Source organism: Myotis davidii, unplaced genomic scaffold (assembly GCF_000327345.1).
Source record: "Myotis davidii unplaced genomic scaffold, ASM32734v1 scaffold38, whole genome shotgun sequence".
Classification (NCBI taxonomy): domain Eukaryota; kingdom Metazoa; phylum Chordata; class Mammalia; order Chiroptera; family Vespertilionidae; genus Myotis; species Myotis davidii.
The window spans coordinates 3,686,104-3,703,301 of NW_006291383.1; the positions used below are offsets into that span (position 1 = coordinate 3,686,104).

Genomic DNA, 17,198 nt, shown 5'->3' on the forward strand with positions numbered 1-17,198 from the left:
GTGCAAGACGGGCTGAGGGACACATACCGCCCCTGCTCCCTGTGCACAAATTTCATGCACTGGACCACTAGCTTATAATAAAGCTCTTCCACTTAACAATTTAGAAGACATTTTAAAAAGCTACAGATGGCTTTTAGAACTCAGCCTGTGGCATACTTAGGATTACAGTATCTAAAAATGAGCTGGTGTTGCAGCCGCCCCTGGTCACTCACGGTGAGGGGTAGAAGGCAGTTTAGCACTGACCGTGTCAACTACCTTCCGCTCCCACAGAAGCACCACTTTGGAAGGACAGGTGGATGGCTTCGTGGCCGTTAGCATCCCACCCCAGGCCAGGCTTTCCCAGCTGCAGGGCTGGGCTGGACCTCACCCTCTGAGCTTTGGCCTCTGAACCTGGAAAGCTTACCAGTCCCCTCCCCAAACCGCCTGAGCCCCCTGAACCCACTCACCTTGTGGATCTGGACAACAGGGTCGTAGAGCTGAATATGTTTTAGCAGAGGAAGGGGGAAGCCCGATGCCAGTTTAGCTGGAGGTTGAGGCACAACATTGAGAGAAATTTGTTAATAACAATTATAGACAAAGAATTTTTTTTTAAAAGGCCTCTGTGCAAACTCTATACACAGTATAGTCTCATTTAATTATCACCAAAGATTGTGAAGTAGATAGGATTATAATTCTCATTTTACAGATAAGGAAATTGAGCCACAGAGTGGCTGAGTAACTTATCCTTGCTCACACAGCTAGAAAGGGGTCGAGCTGGGATTTAACCCCAGGAAGGCTGCTACAGGAGCCCGAGCTGGCCGCATGAGGCTATTTGGAAGGAGTGGTAGGCATGGGGCGGGATGCACTCATGATAAGAAGCCGTGGGCATCTGCCCTCCACCCCCATGTTGCTTTCTATTGCAGCCAAATGAAACAGGGCTTAGGTCTTTATGCTTATATGTTTAAAGGGTGTTGGCAACCGAATCAGAAATGTGAGTTTAGAGGGGGCTGTCTTGTGCTCTCTATATGAACTAGGTCTTTAGTCTTTCCCTTGCCACTTCGGGGGGAGGGGGGGGGCCCCTCTGTGAGTCTCTTCTTCTCTCAGAAGGAGTTTCCTGTGCTCTGAATTGTTGCCCCAGGCCCCGGCCTTCATTAAGCCCTGGAGGGAGATGAGGTGGACTTCAACACTCCCATTGCGAAGACAGGCCCCTGGCGTTCATAGGTAAGTGACTTGCCCAGGTTTCATAGCCTACAGGAGAACCCTGTCTCCCAACTCTAAGTCCAGCTCTCTTTCCCCCCAAAGCAGTGTCCACTCTTGACTTGGAAAAATCTATAGTGATACTTACCATTGACCTCCGAGTAGAGGGTGTTGAGAATGTAGTAGTTGAGCAGCGCCTCTAACAGCTCCACCTGGTGGAGAACAGGAGAATGGCACATGTGGCCACTGTTCGCCTGGTCACAGCGTTCTCCATCTGGCAGAGAACACTGTGACCACATGCACCATATTGTCCACCAATAAACCTCCACACAGCCACCCTGGAGGTAACATGGTACAGTATGTGCTGACATGGCAAAAGACTTGGAAAAAGCAAATTTCAGATAGATACCTACATCAAGATGTACACTTACATGTGTGTAAAAAGAGAAAAATGTTGGAAGACTACACACTCAACCATCTTTCCTCTAGGAAGAACATTGAAGTTTGGCTTAGCCTTGTCTTAAATATTCAAAAACAGTTTTTTACAGTGAGAATTTTTTCCTGGATTACTTGTGTAATAAACAAAATTTAAGATACACAAGTTTTTTTTAAAATATATTTTATTGATTTTTTTACAGAGAGGAAGTGGAGGGATCGAGAGTTAGAAACATCAATGAGAGAGAGAAACATCGATTAGCTGTCTCCTGCACACGCCGCAACCAAGATACATGCCCTTGACCAGAATCGAACCTGGGACCCTTTAGTCCGCAGGCCGACGCTCTATCCACTGAGCCAAACCAGTCAGGGCAAGATACACAAGTTTTAATATTCACTATGTGCCAGGTGTAGGACCCAAAGCATTACATATATCTGCTTTAGTCTTTACAATAACCCCTTTAAGTTGACATCAATGTCCCCATTTTATGGATAAGAAAACTGAGGCCATCAGAATGAAAGTGGCTTGTTAGACACTGGGCTGCAGGGTCAGAATTTAAATCCAGATTTATCTGATTCTATAGTTCTGGGTTGTTTTTTTTATCATATGTTCCAAAAACTTAATGAGTACTCTTTGGGTGAATCTTATGTTTTACAAATGTTTTAGAGCATTTACATGCCATGCCCAGGTACAATATTAGTGTGTCATTGTCCACTTTGTTCTCTGAAAGGAGTCATTCTTTGGGGACCCTGTGCACAGTGTCTCTCCACACTTTATGTGTTTATTTCCTCTTCATAAGAACTTAAGGGAAAGCCTGGGAGAGGAGGACAGGTGAGTGTGGTCAGAGGTCAGTATCCTTGGGACGCTGAAGAGGAAAACAACTACCACAAGTTCAAGTCTTCCCATCTCCTCCTCGGCCTGTGAGGAGCAGCTGCCATCACCCCACCGTCTCTCTTTTCAGAAACTTCCCCATGATTGCTTCAGCCCACACCCATCTTCCCATTCTCTTTCCTCCTTTAATAGGGGACGATTTCACCACTTTTTTTCCTCTTTGTGAAAATCATCTTTTCATTTTGTGTGCCCAGCAATTAATTTCTCTTGTTTTAATACAAGTCCCTATTTTCCTCCTGGGAACCCCCTTTCCAATTTCAGTCCATACTGCTGGGGATGGCAAATTCTGGCTCCAGGAAACGTGGCTGACTGGCCTTGTCGTATTTCTGGCCATTGCGATTGGCTAAAGAATGGGCACATGGCTAAGGTTGATCTAATGAGAGCTAGCACAGGGATTCTGTGGGTTTTTTTTAAATGAAACCACAGGAAATTTAGAGGTTTTTCACCAATGGGAATAACTTGCCTGAGAATAAAGCCAACACTGATAAAAGCAAACAGAGAGATGGAGATTCTTGGTGCATTAATTTGAGCACCTGGGTCCAGCTATGCCTGGAATCTCTAGCCTTAGTCGTCTTCATTGTTTTTGTTTTGTGGTTGTTTTTTAATCACATGAGTCTAAAAAATTGGCTCATATGCTTAAGACATTTTTAGTTGGCTTTCTATTCCTTGCAGTTTAAAAAAATTGGTCCTTCTGGTGGGACACATGTACCAGACTTTCGGGACATGTCTCAGAAGGCAAATGAACTTCTTCATTTGTTGTTTTATAAAATAAATTTATTCATGTTTTGTTTTTTAAAAAAAAATAAAAATAAATAAAAATAAAAAAATTGGTCCAACAGGAGATTTAATGATAGACTGCCTTACATTGGGATGTAACTTTTGCTTCGCCCTGGGTTTTAAGTCCTTGAGAGCTTCTATACTTTTCTAGGGCAGAGAATGGCTCTTCTCCTTTTCCATTTTCTACTCTTAGGCACCGTGTAGCATTGCTTAGTAAAGGCTCTGAATTAATCAATACCCCAACCAAAACAATAATATTGATAAACAAAAACAATAATAACTTACATTGAATAGTCCGGCTTTAGATTCTTTCAGTTCCACTTGTACCCTACAACAGATCAGAAATGATTCAGAGATGTGGGTACTATGCCCATGGGATAGCTAAGCCACGTGGCGTTCCCTGGAAAGAAGGAGGCACTGGCTTGAGAAGGCACACGGCCACGGGCGGGGTAGGGGCGGGCGTGAAAAAGATGACTAGCTAAAAACAATGCTATCACCTTATTGGGAAGACTCAAAGAGGGGAGGGGAGTAGTGTAAAAGAGCTCAATCTTTATCACTTCAGGAAGTCAGGATAGCCGATGTCTAAAATTCGTAGATTAAGAAACAGCAGTACTGCTACCTTCTGTAGAAGACTGGAAGTAATGGGGCTTAGGTGGAAAGGAAGTTGGTGGAAGCGGGGCCAGAGGGGCAAAAGAATTTGGCTAACTGGGGCAAGATTTACGTTTCCCTCTTAAATGCTGGGCCCCTAACATTGACAGGAGGACCTGGTCACATCCCCACCTCCAGTTAGAAAATCAGCGAGTGCCAGCCAGACGGAGCAAGCCTGGTTGAGCGCCCCCATGTGGGTGGGAGGCTGACTTACTTTTCTGGCTTCAGGAACCCGGTGATCTTGCTGGCGTTGAAGGTCAACGTGGCCGACAGGTTAGTGGTCTGGAGAGTCCAGGAGAAGGGAACAGGTCTGAGTGAGGGAGGCTGTCACGAACTACGAGGATCAGCTGTCTTCTCTAAATAAACAGCTCGATGAATTAAAGCAGGCACCTGCTAGTAGGCTATAGACTCCCAGAAGGTTCACTGTAGGTGCTTGATGTTTGAACTTAACTTGAACCATTTTCACTTGAAATGGTTGACCATGAGAACAGTAAACTTTGAACAGACTACTGAGAGCAAGTGTAGAGTGCCTGTCCCTGAGATCTCAAAGGGCTCACTTCTAGCTATGTCAGGACTCAGATTCAGCCCTGGGAAGAGCAATAGCCATGATAGTAATAATAGATTATACTTTCATTTGAAATATATTGGTGGCAAAAATTCTCATAACAATATCAAGTTATCGATATAGCATGTGGGCGCAATTACCCTTCCAGAAATGTGTCTTGTTGAGTTTCAAACCTAAAAGAAAAGAACAAAATTCTCCGCCCAGTGAGCAAGAGTCCCCAAAGGCTCCGAATCCCTTCCCTAGAAGACAGGGTCCCCTTGGGGGGGGGCGGCTCTCGGTGTTTAACTCAGAGGGAATGTAACCCAGGGACTTGGTGATACAAGAGAAGGAATTGCTGAAAAGCCAAAAAATAAAGAGAGTTGAAGTGGCCACTCAGGGATTATCAGAGGCAGGAAGCTACTTCCACCTCAAGGCCAGAGGAACAGAGAGAGCTGGGGTTATGGGAGCCACCGTGGAGGAGGCAGTCACTCCCCCGGTCTCTGTCCTAGACAAAGAGAGGAAAAAATACTCCGCTTCTTCCTTCCTCCTGCCCTCCATTCTCTTGATAGTGCCTTCGATGGGCTGACCTAGCTGATGTCAGAGTGCTGCCAGGGATCCTGGGAAATGTAGTCTTCAGGGGTCAGCTATAGATGCAGAGCCAACAGGTCAAAGACCCTATATCTTCCTTCCCACAGCAGCCCAGACTCACTTGGTGGGAGATAACTACATTAAACAAATAAACCTGCCATCAACTGCCTAAGTCTATTCAAAATAAATGTAATGAAGTAAATTAATTGGGTGCTACAAGAGAAAAATGACAAGGAGCCCAAGGTGCATCGGGGTAAGAGCAATCGAGAAAGGCCTCTTTGAGGAAGTGGTATTCAAGTTGAGATCTGAAGGAACCAGCCCGGTGGTGAGCGGGGGGAAGCACACGGGGAAAAGGAACAGCATTTGCAAAAGCAAACCTCACCACGCCGAGCTGGAAGATAAGCTCCCTGGCGGAGTTAGGCAGGAGCACAAAGCCCTCAACCTCCATCCGGGGGGCCAAGGACAGGTTCCCGGGGCTGAAGTTCAGGACGGGGGCAGAGACCACTCTTCCCTGGAGCTCCAAGTTCATGTTGGGGTAGCGTTTGGCCAACTGGGGGCAGAATGAGGAGATTATGTCAAGAGAAGGAAACGTGCGGGTTTGCCGGGAGAGCCTGGAGGGCGACAGGTAACTCTGAGCGTGCTTTCTGGGGGGTTTGACTCCCATAACATGCTCTGTGCCTTTTTCTCTTAGCGGCGTCATAGGACACCGTTCCATGAACACAGGGAGCAGACATTATCATGGCAAAACCTTACAGACAGCCCTAGCCAGTTTGGCTTGGCCTGCGGACTGAAGGGTCCCAGGTTTGATTCCAGCCAAGGGCACATGCCTGGGTTGCGGGCTCGATCCCCAGTAGGGGGCGTGCAGGAGGCAGCCAATCAACGATTCTCTCTCATCATTGATATTTCTCTCTCTCCTTCCTTCCTCTCTGAAATCAATAAAGAAATACATATTAAAAAACAAACAAACACAAAACCTTACAGACAACGTAATGCCCAGTGGGGTTAGATCAGGGACAGTCGCCACGCATTGTGTTCCGTTGTGCATGGGTCATGATGGCATTCCTTGGGATTCTCACATGGCACCTGTAAGGCTGGGCCACCTGTGGTCCCAGGAGACCCGGCCCTCAGGCCAGTGCTATTGGGGCTTTGAAGGGAGGAAAGTCCCAAAGCCTGCAGCACTCTGGCCTTCACTGAGGGTCTCATTGTTGTCTTCTGACTCTTGGTCAAGCTGAGAGGAGCCTGTGGGTTTTAAGGAGAGACCCCTGAAGGCTGGCCTGCACCACCGAGGGCCGAGGGGAGCCTTACCCGGGGGACGAAGGCGCGGAAGGACTTGGTGGTCAGTCGGATGTTGGAGGTCGGTGGAACCTGCAGTGAAGAGACGCAAAGAAGTTTTAGGGTGCTCCTTCCAGAACTGAAGGTCTGAACAGAGAGGGAGAGGTGGCAGGTGTTTCGGACTGGAACGTCTCGAATGCCCGGGGTTTCCATGGCAGTGACAAGAGGCCTGTCCGTCATTCAACAGGGTTACATGAGACCGCAGGGACCCTCTGCTCTCTGTGGGGCACAGGAACATGCGGGACCCGCTTAGAGGGTTCATGACAGAGGGATTTGCAGTCACACAGACTAGGTTTGGCTCCTGGCTTTGTCATGATGTGGTCTCGGGCCACTCCCTTCACCTCTCTGAGCTTCGACTCCCTCACCTGTGAAACTGGTTAAGAATAGTCCCCACCTATCATGGCATCGTGAGGGTTCAGTGAAATGGTGGGTACAACACATCTGGCACAAGGCCTAGCATATAGTGGGCACTCGGTAAAACACAGTTATGTGATCCCGTCTGCAAGAGAAAGGACTGTAGCACCGTGGGATGGGGGAATCAGATGTGATGATGGGAGGAAAAGTCATCCAGTCATTCACCAGGTGGTCCCTGATTTATCACCAGGGAAACTGGATCATCCAAATTGGACCACCCTGTGTTTTCCCCACCATCCTGACATTGTTCACGGGCTACAAGAGCTACTAGAAATAACCTTCCAAAACCCAGAAATATTAAAGATGTGATCCACTCTAAGATTCAGTATCCCTTATACAAAGCCACATTTGAGAACGTTGTTTTAGAGGTAAGTGCTAGAACTTTGTTTCTGCTTTTTACCACGAATCACTAAATCATGTTCCTTTTTACTTTGGCTACAAGGAAGCTCCCAGACAGATATTTATGGGTCCAGTGTCTTCATAATTGTGCTTTATTTTTAACTTGGTCTTAATTTACTCTTCCATGTAACTTTATGCATTTCATTCTCTAAAATCTTTTTTAAAAAAACAACCTACAATCTATCAGAATGAGAGAAATTATGAATTAGAATAACAGATCTAGACTGAGGGAAGGGGGAGAGAATAAAACACAGACAAGCAAGCCACAAAGTCGTCCACAGTTGTTATAAGAAAGAACTTAGATTTTGAGCTTCCCGGCAGCCAAAGTGAAAAGGGAAATTGTACTGACATATTTTTCCTGGTCCCCCCCTTTTTCCTTAGTCATAATTTATTACTTCGCTGATGTAAATCAGGCAGAAAGGAAAGAAGGAAGAGAAGCCAGGTTACATCATCATTTGTAAGCATTATTCTGTCGCCAGCCTCACCACATCATCTGTGATGGAGAAGTTCAGGTACCCTGCCTCATGATATACCAGGCTGGCTGTGTTGAAGACATAATCAGAGATGGCAAAGTAGACCATTCGGGTGTGTTCCTCAGGAAGGCTCATGACAGGAGCAAGGAAAGCAACTGGGGTGCGATGTTCACGGTTAAAAATTTCAGCCTGGAGAGAGAAAATAAGGCCCATTTGAATTTTCAAAGTTTACCTCAGGGCTGGACTCCTGAGCTAAGTAGTCACTATACAGGTTGATGGGGAGGCAGGGGTGGAGGGGTGGCATTGGCTAGAGACACTGCCTGAAACTCCACCATTAAAGGCGTTTTCCTTTGTGTCTTTCCTTTCCTAAAGTGGTGCATGTCCGAATCCCTTAACCCCTTCCCCGGCAGAAACGTGTATACTCGTTTTCACAAAATGTTCTTTTTCAGTCGTCGACGAGTATACTAAGAAAATATGGTAAAAAAATATGGTTTATAGGAAGACGAGTTACAAACTGTTTTCATAACCAGCATCAAAAATACTATATAGGACCAAAATAAAAAAATTAGTCTGAAAAAGAAACGTTTTTAACAAAAAAATTGTTGGGGAAGGGGTTAATAAAACACTCACCAGCTTTGGTGTATTAACCCACAAGACCTATTGGCCGGACCTCCTGATTGAGCTCATCTGCACGGTGGGCAAGGTGAAGGAGAGGAGGGACAGGAGGGGGAGCTACAAACCTAGGAGTTTTCAGACCAGACCCTTGTGAGAGGAGCCTGGCCCCGGGAACACTCCCCACCACTCCCGGTTGCCCCGCCCTCAGCACAGCTGGAACCAGGGGAGATGAGGACAGAGCTGAGCCAGGCGGACGGGAGGCTCCAAGAAAGAGCTGATCTTGGGGGACGAATGCCTCGCTGAGGCAGGACCCACCCAAGCCCCTGCTCCAGGACCCTCACCTTCAACATCACGTCCAGCATTTGGGCCGCTGCCCGAGGGGCCTCCATTAGGCTGTAATCAATGCCAGCGAAACTGTCGATCTCTGTCGTGACTGTGAACCAGGGGAGGGGCAGAATCAGGAGCCAGACGAGGAGAAGGGGTGAGGGCTCTGACTGACCTACACTCCGGTGACTTCCTTCAGAGCCCCTGCCCCTCTGCCTCCAGACCCTCCACCCAACCCAGCCCTGGGCAAAGAGCTGCTTCGTAAGAGAGAGACCAGCTGGGCCTTTGGTCCCACTAGTGGATTAGCCTTCGGGGGAGGGGTGTGCTCTGCCTGAGCGTGAGTGGGTTCCAAGGTCACGCGTGTGCACGCGCGCACACACACACACACACCCTGAGGGCGAGAGGAGCCCATTCACACCAGGAGCTTCATGCCAAGGAAGCTACACAATGGGGAGAATTCTCTGACCAAGGGTATTGCTCCCCAAGTTTACAACTGAGGGGAAAGTGGCCTCCTATCAACACAAACCAATTAGCCAGGAAGGTCGGCATGTGCAGAGGGCTCAGACTCTCTCCCCTAACGCCCTGGAGGAACAGGGGATCTATATCTCACACAGGGTTGTCTGTGCCCGCCTGGGCCTCCACTGGAGGGGGATGCCCACAGGTGAGCGTAGGGGCCATGCTATCAGAGGACACCTCAGGCTATTTGTCGGGGAGCGAACCACAAACTTGACATGTGCATCCTGGACCCAGGGTCTCCACTTTTGAGGACTGTGCTACGATACACTCACATGTGCAGGCAAGGAGGTTGGGCGAGGTGCCGCCTATGGGCAATAGCAAAGGAGGGGACCAAGCCTGCATGCCCAGAGCCTGGGGACTTAATAAATAAATGAAGACACAGCCATCGGAGGGACTACTACACAGCTACTAAAATGAGGTCTGTTACAACTCTGTTGGAAAGCTGTTTGTCAGGCTCCCATCATGTTGAAACCATGCATACCAGGTGAGCCTGCAATTTCACTCCTAGTGTAACTCCTAGTGCGTTACATGAGCTAGAATATTCATAGCAGTGCTATGCTTAATGGTCTAAAACTGAAACTACCCAAATGACCTTCAACAGTAGAATGGAGGGACTTTGACTCAGTGGAATACTACACAGCAAGGAGAATGAATGAGCTCACGGTTTGCAACAACACGGGCCAAATTCATTTTAAGGTTGAACAAAGAAAGCCTTTGCTTTTGGTAAAAGACTTTAAGTGCTGCAAGGCTCCATCCATGGACAAAATGCAAAACTAGCTTTTGCTGGTAGAAGGTGGGGTAGTAGTTACCGTGGAGCGGTGGGTAGTGGCAGAAGGAGACCCGAGAGAGCAATCATATTCTGTATATTGATCTGGGAGCTGGTATATATGTGTTCAGTTTGTCAAGATTCTTCAAGCTGTTCACTTATAATGGGAGCACTTTTCTCTAAGTATTGACTTCCACAAAGAGATTTTTTTTAATGAGATCAATTGATATGCACTGATATAGAAAGATCTTCAACATATACAAGTTACACAAGGACAATGTCTGTCCTGTGTACATTAATATTACAATTATGCATATGCATCTATATTCGTGAACAAAGGAATATATATGAATGTATGTTCATATGCACATGTGTATGTATATGTATATGCATATTTGTATATGCAAAGAAAATATTGAAGAGGATACACCCAACACAGAGATTACCTCTTGGAAGAAAATTTGAGGAGAAAAAGGGACTTTTAATTTTTACTTTCTATACTTCTGTCCCACTTAAGATTTTGTAGGATACATATATGCTCTTATGAGAATTAATAGAAATAAACTGTCTGTTGGGGGTGGGGGCACCCTACCTGGAAGAGTTTGGAGGTAAGGCTGTAGGTCAGAAGTCACCGATTTCTGGATAATTTCGCAAACCTGAAAGGATGGGAGAGAAAGCCTGAGTGAGTTCCCTGGCTTGGGGCTGGCGCTGTGCTAATTGCTTTAGTCACATGTCACATATTTGCTCATTGCTCATTGATTTTATAAAAATGTGTAAGTACTTACTATGTGCCAGGCACTGAACAAACAGAAATAATCTGAGAGACTTAGGTCCCTACATGGACCCCAACAGGGACCAATCAGACCTTCCCAAGTCGATCCCAGGGCTGGACATCTGAGTTAGGGAGCCGCCTACACAGCCTGATGAGTGGACACTGGCAGGGGACACTGCCCTGAGCTCCCCCATTGCAGACAGTTCTTTGGAGCCACCCCGGGCTCCTGGAATGTAGAGGGGAAGAGCAGAACTGGATAGTACGGAGATCTGCCATCCAAATAAGTGTGTATTTAAAGTAGGTACTTCCAAATGTCATCACTTAACAGGCTGGCTGGGTTGCTCACTGCTCTCTGCGTCCTCCGACTCAGTACCACATGGCAGTGAGGTGCTGGAGAAGCACATTTGCATGTTTCCCACACTCACCTAGACCCCAGGACCCCAGAAGACCAGGCACAGAATGCAGCTTGCCACACCCGTCTGTGGGGATGCCCGCTATTCCGACTCAACCACCAGGGGGCACTCAGAGCCCAAGCAGACCTTGGACCAAGACGCAGGGATATGAATGTGTATTTCCCTCTTTCCTCCTCCATTACTTTCCCCCTCCCCAGGCACACACTGCTACAGACACAGCTCCAGGCGAATGATACCTCCGAAATGGGAGTGAAACGTTTTTGTTTGGGCCAGAGATATAACAATTTGGAGGTTTCACATACGTTTTTAAATGGGAAAAACTGACACTGTCACTGCCTGCCCTCCCAAGGCAGGTGCTCATGTGCTTGCCCAAGTAGGACCCGGGTTCTCACCCGGTTCACACCGGTTTCCTGCCTGGGTGCTGCAGGCATCTAAATGCTGCTTTTCCTTTGGGCCTTTGTAGGGTAGTGGGGGCCCATGAGCAAGACCAAGCGGGGGGTGGGGCGGGAGTTTGCCGGCCCCTGCTTCCGACCCTTGGCCAAGCATCTAACCGTTCTCTGCTTTACAGGACAGACGCGGAGTCCAGAGACCTACGTGCCGGCCCAGCTGACCCACCAGCTCTGCCACCTGCGGCAGGTGACTTGTTCTCTCTGGGCCTTGGCCCACGTATGACTTGAGTCCAGCCCTTGCGTGGAACTGACATTCTTACCTTCCTCTCCAGTATTTCTCGGAATCTGGACTCGATCTGGTTGTGGAAGAGATTCAGCAGCCACCTGGGGAATGGAGCACAGGGTAAGGCCAGCTGTATGCCACTGAGCACAGTGTCGGCGGGGCCACCGGGAAAGCCAGGCCCTCCCTGCCCCAGTGTGGTACCTGCTGTGACCCAGAGTCCCAGCTCCCGGCACACTCACTGATTCAGGGCATCTGGCATCCCGGCCCCTGCTGCGCCCCAAGCGAATTCAGTCGAATTGGGGGAGGGGCTTAAGAACCCACATTTCCCTAATCAAGGACACTCCACTCAAAGACACTTGCCCAAGGGCTTGTATGTTTTTCATAAACTCTCCTTTGGCCCAAAGCCCTGGTGTTCCTCCAACAGCCACATTTCATTGGCCTGAGGTAGTTCCTGAAAACGTCTGGTGGAAATGGCTCCCCAGGACTCCTGGCTGGAATCTGTCCATCTCAGCAGTGTCCCCAATAACAACCTCCAAGTGCCGTGACGGGCTCGTGCATTACGCCTGGACCTTTGTGCTTGTCAGAGGCCAGGTCGCCGGCTGGCTGGCTGGCTGGACCTCGGGCTGCAGCCAGGGGTCCAGCTGGCACTGCCCCTGTGGTGACCTACCCCAAATGTCCTGACATGTCCACCTCCACATCACGGATGTGGGTGCTGCAGCTGGAGGCAGTGACCGTGGGCCTCCCCGAGGGCTCACTGCCCAGGACCAGGTTGACGGAAATGGTCATGCCCTTGATGTGCACGTCAAAGGAGCCGTGTAGCCTCCTGGAGGAGATGAGAGAAGAATGGTGGATTCCTAGGTGAGGTCAGCCACCGTGTGGGGGGAAATATGAAATCTGAAGCCCAGTTCTCACCCCAAAATAAGTGGAGCTGGAGCCAAAATTTCATTACAAAAAATTTTACAAATACTATTACAAAGCAAAGATTTATTACAAAGAAGTCCATAAAAACATCTATAACAAGCATATCCAACTCGCAGCCCGCAGGCTGCATGCCTTGTTTATTTGGCCCGTGTTAGCCTCTGAGTTTGACATGCTTGGTCTATATAAGAAAGCCTGGGTTCGCTTGTTGATAGTCAGGGATGGGCAAAGGCCCTTCTAGGAAGGATCCAGCTCTCAGAAGCCACAAAGGAAATGGTCGTACACTTGCCAGCACAGAAAATTAAAACTTCAGTGAACAAAAAGTGCCACGTGCAAAGTAAAAAACACACAAAACTGCACCACGAGCGAGCCAGAGCTAATTTCCTTCGAATATGAGCTCATTTCCTTAATACACAAAGAACAAGCTCACACTAATTAATAAGGAAAGGACAAACCAACCAAAAAGAAAAGACATCAAAGACAGGAACAGGAAGTTTGACTGCAAACGAGCATGTGAAAGTTATTAAAAATAAAAATCACTACGATGCCAGCTTCCACCGGTCAGCTTGATAAAACTTTTGAAGTTTGAACGGCCAGTGCTTGTGAAGGTAGGGGCCACAGAAGCCCCACGCGCTGTGGCTGGGCGAACACCTCTGGACTACAGATTTGTGGAGTCCCCCCTAATGACACACACATCTTTGGCCCAGGAACCTGACTTCTCAGCCTTTACTCTGTGGCTCTTCTGGCCAAGATATATGTGTGGGGCGGCTCACTGAAGTGTCATGAGTAATAGCAAAAACAGAGAAAACCACCTAGAGGTCAGCTAGCAGGGACAGTTCAGGGAGTTGTGGGCATCAATGCTATGCAGCCTTTAGAAAGGATCAGACCAGCCCTGGCTGGTGTGGCTCAGTTGGTTGGATCATTGTCCCATAAATGAAAAGGTCGAGGGTTCGATTCTCAGTCAGGGCACATACCTAACTTGCATGTATGGGAGGCAACCAGTCGATGTTTCTCACATCAATGTTTCTCCCCTCCTCCCCCACCCCCCTTTCTCTCTCTCTAAAATCAATGAACATATCCTCGGATGAGGATTTTTTTTAAAAAAGGCCAAAGGTAGTCTATCCATACAATGGACTATTACCCATCCATAAAAAGGGATAAAGTCCTGATGTATGCTATAATGTGATGAATCTCAAAAATATGATGCTAAGTGAAGAAGCCAGACACAACATGTCACATATTGTGTGATTCCATTGATATGAAATGTCCAGAACAGGCAAATCCACAGACTGAAGGCAGACCGGTGGTTACCTGAGGGTAGAGGAGGGGGAAATGGGGAGTGACTGATTAATGGGTATGGGGTTATTTATGTCTTGGGGTGACAAAATGTTTTAGAACTAGACACAGGTGGTGGTTGCACAATATTGTGAAGGTACCAACACCACTGACTTACCAGTATATACTTTAAAATGGTTAATGTTATATTCTGTGAATTTCACCTCAATGAAAATTTTACATTGGAAAAAAGGTTTAAAAAAATGAGGTAGATCTTTACATGCTCCTATGAAGAGATCTTGAATATACTTCAGTGAAAAAAGCCAGGGCAGAAGAGTGCGGTCTGATTTCTTTCATGGAATTGAAGGAATGTGCATAGATAGTTCACACACACACACACACACACACACTGAGCATCTTGCTAAAGCATCATTGTCCAACAGAAATATAATGTGAGCCACATTGGTCATTAAAATTTTCTAGTAGCCACGTTAAGAAAGGCAAAAAGAAAGAGTAATTCATTGTCATGATCATTTCCACATGTAATCAATCTAAAAATTATTAATGAGGTTTCTTGTGTTCTTTTTGTGCTAAAATCTTCAAATCTGGGGTTTCACACAGTCGTCCCAGCCTCTTTTCACGTCCTCAGTGATGGCATGCGGCAGAAGCTGCTACGCAGACAGTGCAGGTCTAAAGTGGACAGGTCAGGTCCCCCAGAAGAGACTGGGCAGCCCTCTTTTACCGGCTGAATTGGGCCCCGCCCCCAGCCCATGTGTAGAGGGCCTAAACCCCAGGACTCGGAAGACGGAGCCTTAAAGGGGTGATTAAGTTAAAACGAGCCCCCTAGGATGGGCCCTAATCCATCTGACTGGTGATCTTGTTAGAAGTGGAGTTAGGACACACGCAGAGAGGCCTGGGTGCATGCACAGAGGGGTGACCATGTGAGGACACACAGGGGGTGGCCATCTGCAAGCCAAGGAGAGGGGACTCAGAAGAAACTAGACCTTCTGACACCTTCATCTCGGACCCCTAGCCTCCAGACGTGCAAGAAAAATAAAACTCTGATGCTTCAACTGGGAGTCAGGGGTATTTCTTAACGGCAGACAAACCCACCTTCCATCCAAGGACCCTGGAGGGCCCAAGTGCCTGGGGAGCCTCCCTTGACCAATGGCAAATAGGAAGACAGGTCGCCTATCTGCGTTGGGGTAACTCAGAAGGGTGCTCCACCCACACTGTCCCCAGAGGGTCTCAGAGTGTCTTCCTTCCCTTCCTGCCTCCCTTCCCCCAACCCCTACGGGTGCCTCCTTAGATCATTTCCCAGATAAAGTACCTTCACGTGAAGCCTTGGGGTCTGCTGTCAGGGGAAGCAAACCGAGAAAGCACAGGATTACCTCACGTTTCTCACGGACACCCCACCAGGGGGGCAGAAGATGGGAAGAGATTGGCCCAAGAGCCAGGACTTGGAACCTGAGGGGGGGGGGTGTCTCTGGCCATGGACTCCCTCCATCCACCGTGTGGCCTTTTGATGAGGGAGGAACTCCTTGGACCCGAGAAGAATGGGACCAAGGCCAAAGGCCTGAGAGCCTGGGAGCCGAGCAAACTTACACGAATGACTTGCGCACCTTCCAGTCGCCCTCGACCCGGATGGAGGCGTTGGAGATGGACAGGCTCAGGCCCTGGCCAGGAAGGGGAGTCAGAGCAGAGCTCAGCAGCTCACAGCTGTGGATGTGCAGGCTGGGGAGAGAACACGGAGGGAGCATCAGCCCTGGCCGGGGCCGTGATCTCGCCTTGTACCTCCCCGCAGTGGGAACTGGACCAGCAGGGCTGCTTCAGGCAGGTATCTGGTTCCCCTCACGTACCAAGTGCCTGCTGTGCGCCCCACACCAACCACACTGCCAGGCAAGCACCTTGCACCCATTGTGTCACAGCCTCACAGAGGGGTCAGGACTGTCCTTGTTCCCTTTCACAGAGGAGGAAATAGAAACTCACAGAAGAGGGGCGTTTGCCCAAAGTCACACACTCAGGATCAAGCCTACAGATCTCATGCATCGGGGTGGGATCGGAGTACAGCCCGTGGACACAGCCCTCTGGGTTTGCACCTCCTTCCCCCTGCCATCCCCTCCCTTAATACATTAGGTGTGTGTGGGTGGGGGAGTGAGGATCAGATTCAGGGAAGGCCACGGGCAGCTGGAGTAAAGACGCCAAAGGGCTGAGGGCAGCAACCCAAGATGACACACTGCTGTGGGCCACCAGTGGGAAAGGAATGGCCACGTTCCCTTTTATCTGCCTGGCAGCGAGTAGGTGCTCAATAAACGCTTGCTGGTGGACTGAATAAAAGAAGGAAGGAAGGAAACAATGGTCATGAGCAGGGAGGGAGTGAGTGCTGAGCTCAATTCCCCTCCTTTCATTGTCTGCCGCTCAAACACTACCTCAAGTCTTCTTTTTTTTTTTTAGCATCAGTTGCTCAGCTATATATATATATATATATATAACTAATATGCAAAGTGTCCCCTTGGGAGTCTGATCACTATGATGTGCACTGACCACCAGGGCACAGAAGGAAGGAAGGTCCCGGCTGGCAGCCGGAGGCCCTGATTGGCCCTGGTCGCTGGCCAGCCTAGGGACCCTACCCGCACATGAATTTCGTGCATCGCGCCTCTAGTATATAATAATCCTTTGAAGACTCAGCTCAAATGCCACCTCCTCTGGGAAGCCTTCCTTGACTCTTCCAGATGTTCAAACCTCAGCTCTAACCCTTGGGCTACTGTGTCTAAAGTCTAAGGTCTATCTTCCCTTCCGGATTAAATCCAAGGGGTCAGACTGGAGCCTGGATTATTATTACCCAAAGGAGGTAGCAGTGTCATCCCCATTTCACAGGTAAGGAAACTGAGGCTCAGGTCCACAGTCAGTGTGCCTTCATTTATATTGGTTTCATGAGCAAATAGAGGAGCCAGTTCCCTCCCTGAATTCCCTCTGAACTCGTTGAGAAACTATGCCACTGTCTGTCCCAGAGGGTTCCAACTCAATCCTTGGGCTCTCCCTCCCTCTCCAGGCTCCCACCCTTCCCTGCCCAGCCCGCTTGGGGCCCCAGCAGAAGGGAGCCCCACCTGTGGAACTCGTAGTGCCCACGTCCAACATGCTTGATCTTGAAGTCCCCAGTGAAGTCGGGCAGCGTAATTCTATGCAGCTCATCCTGCAGGGCCACCAGCCCCTCCTTGGCCACTGTGGACAGGAAGGAGCTCAGAGTCA

General features: G+C 48.6%; 1 protein-coding gene across 1 annotated transcript in view; it reads right to left on the reverse strand.

Annotated features, from left to right (window-relative positions):
• Positions 1-17,198, reverse strand: part of LBP (lipopolysaccharide binding protein) — a 25,297-nt gene that overhangs the window by 1,963 nt on the left and 6,136 nt on the right. Inside the window, exons 4-16 of the mRNA XM_006764611.2 lie at positions 17,057-17,171; positions 15,555-15,683; positions 12,424-12,579; positions 11,794-11,857; positions 10,492-10,555; positions 8,635-8,726; positions 7,691-7,867; positions 6,366-6,425; positions 5,443-5,610; positions 4,143-4,210; positions 3,566-3,608; positions 1,325-1,388; positions 447-523 (exon numbers count right to left, since the gene is read on the reverse strand). Coding sequence (XP_006764674.1) covers positions 447-523; positions 1,325-1,388; positions 3,566-3,608; positions 4,143-4,210; positions 5,443-5,610; positions 6,366-6,425; positions 7,691-7,867; positions 8,635-8,726; positions 10,492-10,555; positions 11,794-11,857; positions 12,424-12,579; positions 15,555-15,683; positions 17,057-17,171 — 1,277 coding nt within the window. The remainder of the gene's footprint in view (positions 1-446; positions 524-1,324; positions 1,389-3,565; positions 3,609-4,142; positions 4,211-5,442; positions 5,611-6,365; positions 6,426-7,690; positions 7,868-8,634; positions 8,727-10,491; positions 10,556-11,793; positions 11,858-12,423; positions 12,580-15,554; positions 15,684-17,056; positions 17,172-17,198) is intronic.